At 36.4% G+C, this 12694-nt stretch overlaps 1 protein-coding gene across 1 annotated transcript; it reads right to left on the reverse strand.

Moving 5' to 3' along the window:
- Positions 1-8077: 8077 nt before the first annotated feature.
- On the reverse strand, positions 8078-10270 carry LOC144446000 (E3 ubiquitin-protein ligase TRIM45-like). Its single transcript, XM_078135667.1, is given in 1 exon segment — positions 8078-10270. A coding segment is annotated over 1 exon segment (2193 nt).
- Between the last annotated feature and the right edge of the window lie 2424 nt (positions 10271-12694).

The following is a 12694-nucleotide window of genomic DNA, read 5'->3' on the forward strand; positions in this document are numbered from 1 at the left end:
AAAGTCAATGCATGAACCAATCAGGAGCCAGTATATGTTGCTTTCCACCAATCAGAGGCCTACTGCGTGATGTCTGCTCAAACTAACTGATGCCTTGAAATTTCCTCCGGTGGTCTAGTATTTCTTGAAGCATACAATAAAAGCATAAAGTGCTGACATAATTTCCATTCCTGTAAAAAATACCATAAATATCACATATGTGTTATCAGTGTATGAACATTGTTGGATTCTGACAGAGATTTACAGTCATCAAGTGTCATGACAGTACCAGTTTAGCTCGCAGTTAGTTTATAAGTTACTTAACTATGAAAAAATAACACTGCAGAGTTTGACTTTGACATCTACAGTGCAATATTTCCATGACTCATGATGAATTATAAATTTATCTACTGGTATATCCCAACCAATTACATGGTATTTTTGTCACTAATTTTCTTGTCTGTATACTTTCCAGCATCAGTTTTTTTAATCAACTTTCTCAGTGTCCACACTAGTTCTGAAGAATAGTTCATTTTCAGGGGATTAAATTCTGACTTGAAAACTTCAAATGTGAAACTTATTTTGCATGGTATATTTTTGTACACATTGGAGTAAAGATAAATACAACCATTTGACACACACAAACAAGTAGAAAATGATGAAATGTTTTCAGAGTAATTTCCGTTTTACAAATTTAGGTGGAAAAGAAACATGGAACAAATGAAAAAATATGTATTCAACAGCCTCTAAATTTAGATATGTGCCAGTATTTATTGTAACAGTTTTATCACAAATTGATGATGTCATTTGGAACATAATTGACACATAGTTGATGAAATACAACATGTTACTGTGTTTCTATTAATAACAAAATACTTCAGTCCAATGTTGAGAACCTAAATAAAATTCTTTCATTTTTGGTAGACTTTGTTTCTTGCCTTGGTAAATAAAGTGACACATCGTTTTAATCAATGTGAGAAACTTGATGGAATTTAATTCAACACAAAATAAGACTAAAATGGGTTCGGTCTTTATTGAGATGCAAAAATTGACAAGGATAATGTATATGTTTTCTTCTAACTTCTATGATCAAGAATACTGTAAAGTACACGCAATCGACGACTGGCTTACATGATGTAGTGCTGACGACAGATGAATTTTTGAGTCATCCTCGCACGTACGGATTCACATAAAATTTATAGGCGCTGCTCACTCCCTGGCCTTCACAGAAGTCAAATCTAGTTATGTTTATGATAGTATGGTATCATATACCACTGTATATCAATATCTCTTTCCGGTTAAAGATAAAAAAAAACCCGCTGTACTCGTACCTTTAAAAATAAACCGGGAATACCCGACAATGCGACAGGTGACGCTGGTGAAACATTTTGATTCGTAATTTTGATATGACTAAAAATGACTAAAATTCTTTTAAAATCGTCAAGTTTTGCATTAAATAATCAGTGCATTTGTAGTATATTTCCTGAACCAATTTTGTCTTTTATTTCTTGTTTTGAAAAGAAACAAATTTAAATACCTTACTGTTCGACGAATGTCTGCAGAAACAGCCTTCGGACAAGTGACCTGACCTTATAGTGTACCCTCTAAGTAAGAAGAAATTAATTATCCAAACTAGAAAGTGCTACGTCATATTACACTTAATATGGAAATTAGAGATGATTTCAAGTGAAGATTGATATACACAACTTCTCTATCTAATTACAAACTCAATGTGTAAGAACTGGTTGCATTTTTATATGACAGTGTACAAGAATTGTTTTTCTAAGTATCGCTTCCTGGTTGCAAATGATTCATTTGTTATTATCAAGTTAGAGGGTCTAGTAGTGTTTTATTTCTAGATAGAAATTCGTAAAATATAAAGTATTCTTTCCAACTTTTTCTTTTAAATTCATTATGTTTATTTTTAAAATACACACATGTATATAAAATAATATAATAAATTATGAAATCATTTATATCGGTTATGTTATTCGATATTGTGATTATTTTGAATCAGTAAGCTAAGTATTAAAGAATATGTTCAACTACATTTTCAGCGTCATCGCATTGTAGACAACGTGAACACCTGGCAGCTTACTACTTTTACTACCTGAGGAATCCTTTCTTATCCACAGTATGGGTGATCGATATAATATCCACAGTCAACTAGAGCATCTTCAGTCAAAATACATTGGAACTGGACATGCAGACACTACGAAATGGGAATGGTTAACTAATCAACACAGAGACAGTTTCTGCAGCTACGTCGGCCATTTTGATATGCTCAATTACTTTGCTTTGGTTGAAAACGAAACTAAAGCGAGAGTAAGATTCAATCTGATGGAGAAAATGCTACAGCCATGTGGACCACCTCCTGATAAACCCGAAGACCAACTCTAGAGACCACATTTTTGTGTTGAACTTGGAGGATCAATCATTCTTACGTGTGTACATCATAACAAAGCCCTCCCAAAATGTGAAACATGTGTTTCTGTAACACCATGGATTTATGGTACCATTCGAATTGTATGGAACTTCAAATATCAGGATACAGTTCCAGATTTATGTCAATGGGATGGAAGAAAATCCCCAAGATTTTCTGTATGAATGTAATTGACCATGGATATACAAAGAACCCATTCCTTGTCACAGTGGAACGTCAGTGTGTATTCATGGATGATGATTTGTAACTGAGAACCACCATTCTTACAGTATAGAATTACTTTAATCATAGACAGTGGAGGGGCTCCCCTCCACTGTTATTACTTTAATGTCCTAGGATATGTTACCTCATCAATACTGCCTGTGTTTTATCCAAGAAAAGATGGTACTGACTTGCAGTATTCATTTTCTACTGACTGTGTTTTCTATGAATCAAGAACTTTAATGTTGAAAGTGTGACTGTTTTGGGGTTTCAAGTGGCTAAGATTGTGAATATTTGATATATGCATATGAACTTTTCTATAAAAGATATTGTCTTGTCTACAAATTGCAAGTGTGTATTTTTTATCAAAAGTAATCCATGTTTGAAAACCTAAAAGTCATAAAGTGAAATTTAACTAGATTGTTTCCCCAAAAGATTTTGTGGTGAATTTTAAATCACCATCATTGTAACATGCCTCCTATCATGGAAGTAGTCCTGCTTGCAGACAGAGTACCTGTCAGTCAGGACTTGATTCTGACCATATCACTTTCTTTCTACATTGTACTTGTTTAGGGACGTTGTCAGAATCACGTTGTGTACACCGTTTGCAAGCAGGACTGCCATGGAAGTATGTATCACTAACTTCCATGCTTTCTACTCTGTTTTATTTGTGTCTATTTGAACGTCATGATTTGTACCATTTTCAGACTGTGACCTATGACCTTCACAGGAATAACTGTAATGTTAATTTGTACTTAGAAACATATTTTCATGAGTAACATAAAAGTTATATTCCTGAAATTAAATATTTCCGAGGTAATAAGTCTTGAAGTTGTCTCTTGTTATTTGTTTTCTCAAGTGTTATCACTAGGAAATGTGTACAAAGTGGTGATGAAGACCTGTGGTAATTTCTCACTTTACTGTATTCTAGTATCTTTTCAGGCATTAGTAAAACATATCACACTGAGCACCAACATAATGGTCTCCAAATGGCCGTGAATATATACATGTATGTCTTATGGCTGGTCTGTAAGGTAAGCTGTGTTGGGACACCTTTACACACTGGGTGGCCTACCCCTTTGATGAAAATAGAACAATATCACACATCTTACATACATTGTATACAGTTTACATTGTGTTTCCAATAGCACAGGCAAGGAAGAAATTTCTTCTGTGATTGCAAACCCAGCCACCATCTTGTTCTTGTAAGTAGATTCATCTAATACCTACAATATATCACCAATAGATGTTATTCCTCAATATTTTGTTCATTCAGTCAAGGAAAATATTACGTGACCCGAGGAGTCTTGTCACTACGAGGTTGATAGGTCACAAGTGTTTTCCAGCTTAATGAAAGAAAATATTTAGGAATAATATATAATTACACCTTCTCAAGCATAATTTATGAAAAATCAGGAAAAATAATGGCAATGTTGGAAGTTTTGACCCAGAACCAATGATTTGGACATGACCCTGGTTGTGTGGAGTCATGATGGGTGAATGGTTAGAGTGGCTGGTTTGGAACCTTCAGGTTCGAGCCCCATCACTGCCATTTGTTTCTGAATGGCTAAAGTCCTTGGGCAAGATTTGAACCACGACTGTGCCTCAGTCAACCCAGTCGTAGAATTGAGGACCTGGTAGGATGTAGGCTTTAATCCTATGTGCTCTTAGGGGCTGCAATGGATTATATGCTCTCCAGGGAGTTTAGGATAAAGGGCCGTTATGCTGCTACAGATCTGTGCCTGGGGTAATAATTATAAAGTGCTTTGAGCACATAGTGAGAAAGCGGTATATAGAAACCAACATTATTATTGTCATCAGACTACAAGGATATTAAACACATTTTCTGTTTAAATGTCAATTTTTCTAGTGTATGGTACAAGTGACTGTCTTCCTAACTTTTTAAGGTGATGGTGGTCACTGATAGGGGTGGTGGTGGTTGTGGGTGGTGAAGTGAACTACCATGGCAATGCATGTGTTACTCCTATTATGCTTGAGTGAAAATGTCGACATTGTGCAACAAGATTATGTAACTAGTAGACAGGCTGAATTCAAATATGAATGGTAACATTATGTTGTAATTTCATCAGGATGTATGTGTACATGTAACCCATAGACTAGTCTTGCTGCTTGACTCCTTGGGCTATTCTGCTCAGTGTGTGAAAGGCGATCAAAGGTCACTAATGAGGGTGATAGCCCTCAATTGCACCTTTCAGAAGAAAGCCCGGGGTCTAGCAGCCAGACTACATATAGGCTAGTCACTTACTAATCTGATTGACTTGACATTGCTGAATGAACAACATTGTCAAGCCAGACAGCCAAGTCTCTGGGTTAGTGTACCTCAATATGTTACCTATTGACTAGTCTAGTTCCGGATGACCATGCACCAATTTACACTACATTATCTTCACATAATGTGTCAAGATAACATAGTGAATTGGAACATGTCAGGTTGTCAGAAACCAGACTACCTATTGACCAAATAGTACACCGTTTTGCTGTTCTTACACAAATTGTACCAGAACAGATTTTTTATGGAGATGTGGAATTTTCCATTCCAACTTTAAGTATATTTCAAGGTGTAGAAGACAAATGTCCAGAGAGCCTTTGTATTATTGTGTGTATCTCCTATTGTCTAATTTATCTTAAAAGTGAAATACTTGTTCCCTGGCTTTGATTACCCATCATCCTTTGCAGTGAGTAGTGATGTTATATCTTGCATAATAAATAGAACCAATTACCATTATGTCAAAGGTCATATGTTGTATTGCATCATGTCTTTTGGTAGATTTGACAAAGTTGTGAATGTTGAGGGGAAAAAATCATTTAGTTTTAGAAAGAAAACATGTAGTCAATGACCTGCAGTGAATATTTGAATTTATTTTCAATATGATTCAATGATGACACATTTGGTAAGATATCAACTTAAAGTTTACAAAAACTTTGAGACGCCAAAATATTGTATGATAATTATAGAAGAGGAGATTTTACAATTCATCATTTTGATAAATTAATATGTCAATTAATTGTATAATTCAGAAATATACAAAAGTGACACTCAGGGCTCAAAATTAACTTTTCCCTGTCGTATGCCCAGTGGACTATAACTTTCTGTAAGTGGTAGCCCAAGGATGGTGACTAGCTAAGTAGTCCCATTCATGTATTCCTAAGCTGAAAACGGGACCTCATTAGAAATATGTGTTGTCAAAATACTTTCATATCTGTTAAAGTGGCCATGTGGATGAGGATTGGGGTATTTATTTCGGATTTTTAACTTTTAAGACAATTTTATCATGGCTTCCTACTTGACAAATGAGTGTGAAACAACGTCAGCAAAGTCTGTGTTTGAAACTCAATAAATTGCAAAAAGCTACAAAATGTATAAAAAGTTTGTGTTTGTACATACAATAACAAACATTTTATACATTGATTGATCTTTTGCAATTTATTGAGTCATGAACAAGGACTTGGTCTATATTGTTTCACATTGATTTTTCAAGTAGGAAGCCATGGTAAAATTGTTGCATAAATTAAAAATCCAAAATAAATACCCCAAGCTTCATCTATATGGCCACTTTAATGCTAAATTGTCACGTGCACGTAACCAGTGTTGGCCTCAGCTCAGTGGTGGGTTACCTGCTGCAGATTTTGGTAGCCCATGGCCAGAATTTGTAGTCTGTGAACATGGGATGGGGACTTACATTAATTTTAAGCTCAGATAATATTGAAGATTCTGTATAGAATCATGTCATATTTGTGAACTGATTAGATAAAATATAATTAAAAATAATTTCTGACATTTCCTTTGAAATTCCAGACTCCTTTCCAGGAAGGAATTACAGCAGTGTTTTTGCTAAGGTTGGGGAACCCCAGTATAAACAGAAAGGGGGGAATGTTGCATACTTTCAAATACAATGTACCACAATTTTGTTTGGGAACCCCAGGAAAAAGTAGTGTGGAACCCTGGTAGATATTACCTGCTTACCACCCTTAACAAAAACACTGATTACAGTCACAGATAATTGGTTTTAAAAACTATGTACAAGAACTAACAACTAGAATTAAAAAAATATATATATTTATATGTATGGCAAAATTGCTACACTTTCCCAACTGTTACTCTATCCTAGGATAATATTAAAATTAGATGCAGGCTCAGCTTTCACCTGTCGACCAGTTTTGACGGGTTTCAAACTATACAGTTTTAACTGGTTGTAACCAGTTTTAGCCAGTTTTCACCTGTTTCAACCAGTAATGTACGGAGAACACAGACATTACACAAGGGATCAGTGCCCCTAATTAATGAGAACACAGAAACTGCAAATGGGGTTCAACAACCCTCTAATGTTGTTTTAGAGGACACATTACAAGCATTACAAGTTGTTATGATGTTCTGAGAACACTGATTATAAATTTCCCGTACAGAGTTTATAATGTGTGAAGAACTTGGTACCTAGTTCTTGTAAGTTAGTACAAGTTAAACTTATATAAACCTTCATTTTACTTTAAATTTCCTCCAATAATCTGACATCTACAGTCAGTCATTTATAGATTTTGTCTTGTTTTTATGTATACAAATGTATGTTGCTATGACAACAATATTTAATGGAGGTAGTTATTCTGCAATGAATATTATCTCTTAATGGTTTGTATTTATATAGGTATACTCTCTCTTTGTTATGCTATGATAGACTAGTACAGTTTGATGCAGTGGTTGCCATAGCTACAACTACACTGCAATGTACATTATCAAGCAATACTTTTGATCCCAGTCGGTTTACACAGTAGTACAGAATCTATACACACTGTTTGTTATGTTATTACTGTACAAACACTTTGATGCAGTGGTTGCCATAGCTACAACTACACTGCAAGGTACTGTATCTACCAATGTTATTGATCTCAGTCAGTTTACATAGGGTAGTACAGTATCTATACACACTGTCTTTGTTATGTTATTACTGTACAAACACTTTGATGCAGTGGTTGCCATAGTTACATCATCTCTCAATGTTATGCAGTCAGTTTACACAGGGTAGTACAGCATCTATACACACTGTCATTGTGTTATTACTGTACAAATACTTTGATGCAGTGATTGTCATAGTTACACTGCAAAGTACTTCATCTGTCAATGTTTTGGGTTGTAGTTTACACAGGGTAGTGCAGTATCTATGCACACTGTCTTTGTTGTGTTATTACTGTACAAACACTTTGATGCAGTGGTTGTCATAGTTACACTGCAAAGTACTTCATTTGTCAGTGTTTTGGGTTGTAGTTTACACAGGGTAGTGCAGTATCTATACACACTGTCTTTGTTGTGTTATTACTGTACAAACACTTTGATGCAGTGGTTGTCATAGTTACACTGCAAAGTACTTCATCTGTCAGTGTTTTGGGTTGTAGTTTACACAGGGTAGTGCAGTATCTATACACACTGTCTTTGTTGTGTTATTACTGTACAAACACTTTGATACAGTCGTTGCCATTGTCAGCAACAACAACACTGCAAGGAACATCATCAGTTAATGCTATACCATGGGGATACATCAATCCATCTTCATCGCTATCAATACGACAGACAAACTGACCAGTGATGTCAAACTTCTGTACCCTGTGGTTGTCACTGACATACACATATCTATCATTTTCAATGGCCACTCCTTTAGGGGAATCTAGCTCACCATCTTCATCACCATAACAACCAAATGAAAACAGAAATTCACCATCTGGAGTGAATATCTGAATGCAATGGTTGCCATTGTCAGCTACAAATACTCTTCCTGTACTGTCAACACTTAAGAAATAAGGAGTGTTGAATTTCGCCTGACCTTTACCCTGTGAACCAAATGACCCAATATACTTGCCATGCTTTGTGTAAATCCTCACACAGTGTCCACCCTTGTCTGTGACATACACCTTTCCATCTACAGGGCTGATAGCTAGGCCATGGGGATTCCTCAGTTCTCTTTTTCCGAAGGATCTAATGATGTGTCCATTCTGATCACTAACTACTACTTGTGTATTGTCATCATCTAAGCTATAGTATGTATTATCACTTGATATGGCAATATCACATGGCCTATATTTTTTTAATTGTGAAAATGCCAAAATTTTCTGAAATCTACCGTCTCTAGTTGTTACTTGTAGTCTTCTATTGCTGTAGTCAGCTGTGACAATGTCACCATCTCTGTTCATAGCAACACTCCAGGTGTCATTGTACTTTCCTTCCCACTTTCCCTTTTTGCCAATGGTCTTCACCAACCCTTTGATGACAGGAATGGTGACAGGACTGCCTGGTATTGGTTGATCGCCTATCGTCATAGTAACTTGATATGTACCGTCCATTTCTCCATGCACTGTCACCCTGTGTGTACCATCTCTGTTGTCTGCTACTTTGATGTCTCCCCATGATCCATCAGGTTTCTTGATCTTGGCTTTGACTTCTTGTCTGGGGATGACTTGTACTCCTTTGGAATTCCTGGTTGTTATCTGTAGGTGTGCTGAGTCGCCTTTCGGGAGTTGCTGTGGAACATCCTCGATTGTGCATTGTGATATGTAGATATCTGAAAGTGTTACCAGTTCTCCCAGTATTTCATGATCGGCAAATGATTGTATTGGCTGGAATTCGATATGAGATAGTTCGAGTTTGGTTTCCATGGTGATGAGATGTTGGATACGATCTGTGGCTGCCTTCTTGGTAGACAGAAGTTGAACATCATTCGCGTGATGCATCAGTGTTTGTATGTAACCACACGTACTGTTAATGGTACCATGTTTTAATTCCAACTCATCAATACCATCTACCGCACTTTTCAGTTTCATATCATATCCTCTGTTTAACTCATCTATCAATTTCTCCTCCGCTTTCTTTATTTTGTCGACGATTTCATTTGTTTTCATTCTCACCTTCTGCTCCTCCTCTCTCCACTGATCTTTTAGCTGACTGATGTGCGTCTGCTTGGCTGTAGATTCATGTTCGTCAGCTTCTTGTTCTTTCGCCTTCAACTTGTCAATCTTATCCTTCAACTGATATTCATCTGCCACATCTTTCAAATCTCTGTGGACATGTTCTGGTATACGGTGCTTTACTATAGTACAGTCTGTACAAACAGATATCTGGCAAGTGTCACAGTAGAATTCAATCTCATTTTTAGGGTGGATACTGCAGTACTCTACGGTTCGCACCGTTGGTCTAGAGGACACTGTTTTGTAGTCTTCGAAGGTGATCAGTCGATGTGATTTTGTGAGTGGCAAGATTTTATGTGCTTTCACACAGTTGTTACATAGATAAACTTTACATTCTACACACCTATGACTGGTTGTATTCTCTTGGCATCCCTCACACTGGATTAGACTGTCCTCAGCACTTTCTTGGAGTATGTGGTGTATTTCAATACAATTGTCCATAAACAAGTCGGAAATCAGTCCTGGCACGCCTCCAACATGGAGGGGACATGAAGTAGAGCAAGATGGACATTCAAGTTATCCTTTCTTCTCCAATAATTCTACTATACATTGTTGACAGAAGGTGTGAAGACACGGTAGAATTTTAGGATCCTTAAACCGTCCCAGACAGATTGTACAACTCACGAAATCTTCAGCAATTTCATCCCTGAGAATTTCATTTTCACTAGCAGCAGCCATGTTGAGTTCAATAGACATACTTATATGATAGTTACTGGCTCTCCCCGCTGTACTACTTGATTTACCCTTGGTGAATACTTGTAGATGCCTGATAAAGTGTGTTTTGTCATTCATTAATAAGGATATATAAAAATGAAAAGAAAAAATAAAGACCTAAGTGGTATGGTACGATCATATCAGGTGTGCATAATATTATGGGATAGAATGCTATTTCTGGCTGTGAACAATGCGACATTTATCATTTTTATCAAGGTATCCTTGCACTAGACAACTGACGTATGATTAGAATTTAACCAGATAAAAATCTGATAAAGAGGGCCCTTGGCTATTTTATTTAGTCCGTATGTCATGACTTTTACATGCTGGAGTTTGGAATGTAATCACCCCACGTGCTGAACAAACTTGGAAACTTTTATAGAATGAAGGCCGAAATTAAGATTTAATATACACTGTAAGATACGTCGTGACGCGCGCTCCGCCCTCACCGGCCTACTATATGAGAGGGGTTGACCTATGTGTGAGGGCGCTCCTTCACGGCGTACCGGTACCTCATAATACAAACTGAAGATCTGAAATACACTTTAAACAGAACTTTTTCGTATTTGTAGTAGCAATGATTGCACAGGCACAATCACCACATAAATCGTTTCATACGTTCAGGTTGTTCATATTTCTTGACTTGTAGTATTTTTACTCTGATGTTTGTGTTTCTTAATAAAAAGTTTTATGTCCAGAACAATAGGGTAATTTTGATTTCATGAGCGGCTGTATGACCTATTCTGTTCACGGTTATTCTGACTTCATGATGAAAAATACTAGTAATAATTCAACATGTCTGGTAAAGGTGAAGTCTGACATTTTTAAGTGTTTACTCATGCCATTCATTCACTGTTGCCGTGACAGCTACACTTACACAGTGTAGTCACGAGATGAGACATATATATACACCCCCCCCCCCTGGTCGAACTGTATAATTTGTAGTACTTAAATGGAGCTACTGTGTCATCAGTTTGAATGTTATTTAGTGAACATAATCAATAAAGTAGATATACTCAGTGACAAGTGGGTCAATCCCAAAGTTGTTATTAGAAGTAGCCCCTAATAACCTCACAAACGAGAGTGGTACAATTCTGCTACAATTTCGCAAGCTGCTCTATGGTTGTTGTTTGTACGTCCCGTCATACGTGTCCATCACGCAGTGATTATAGTTCCGAGATAAGAACTCTACAATGTCCGATTACGGTACACCTGACAGGGCGCCCTCGGTGGCAATAAAATAGTCTTTATAGACGTAAATATACACAAAATCATATACACGAAAGATTTTCACTACTATAGCCGTCTACCTGCCTCTCAAAAACCTGCATTTTAAAGAATTTCAAAAGACATAGGATAGAAATCACAGATATGTGATGACGCTAGACCTGTATACACACAAGGTGGTTTCATAAGTATTAAAGAGAAGCTATGACAGAAATGTAATATCTATATCATGACGTAAAGATGAGATTCTATCATCAATGTTTCATCTACAATCACAAATGAATTTTATTTTTTATTAATAACCGTAATTTATGTGTGGACAACACAGTCGGGGGATATTATTCGTTGAGGGCGCTGTTTATCCGCGCCACAAATCAAACCATGGGTGTCACGTCAGTGGCACACCAACAAATGAAAACAGTACATGTTTGATGTATTCAATCACTTTCATTGTTCCCTGAATTTGGGAAAATAGGAATCAAGAAATATAACCCTATATGTCTCTTAGTTTCAACTCTTATAACGTACCAGATAAATAGTATACATTTTTTTTAAATATACAAGAGATCTATAAACCATAATACGACGCGATGCTTTAACCGAGAGATGTGATGTGAAAAGTACATTTGCTAGGGCCATGCCGTTACATCTAAAAAAAAAAAAAAAATCATTTTTTGTACTACATACAATGCCGTGTCGCGCAGACGCAGACTAGCAAAAAATCCCGGCTGGCTAGTCAAGCAGCTAAATCCTACCAGGAGAAATTAAACCTGGTTGGATATGCCGTTAACATGCACTTTTAGCTTCCATACTCAGCAGGTATTGTAACTGTAGTACAGTATCGCAACTTATTCATTATTCAAAATCCAGCCTCCTTCACCTTTGATTTGTAGTTTGAATGATATAAGGAATTCAAACAGTATGGTATTAACTTTTAATTCCAAGTGTTCACTCTTTAGTCCAAAAGTCGTTCTTTGAAGCACTGTTTGTTTAATGTACAATTTATCCTTGTCTTGTTTACCTAAACTATCGGATTATGGGTCATTAACAGACTTTGGTCTTCATTAGTTTTTGTTTGAATGCTGTAGGCATTGAAAGCTAAGTAAAGGTTTGTTTTTGCCTTGGAAGCCTTTTTGAAATGACTTGATGAAAGTGTTTTCG

This window comes from Glandiceps talaboti, chromosome 14 (genome assembly GCF_964340395.1).
Source record: "Glandiceps talaboti chromosome 14, keGlaTala1.1, whole genome shotgun sequence".
NCBI lineage: Eukaryota > Metazoa > Hemichordata > Enteropneusta > Spengelidae > Glandiceps > Glandiceps talaboti.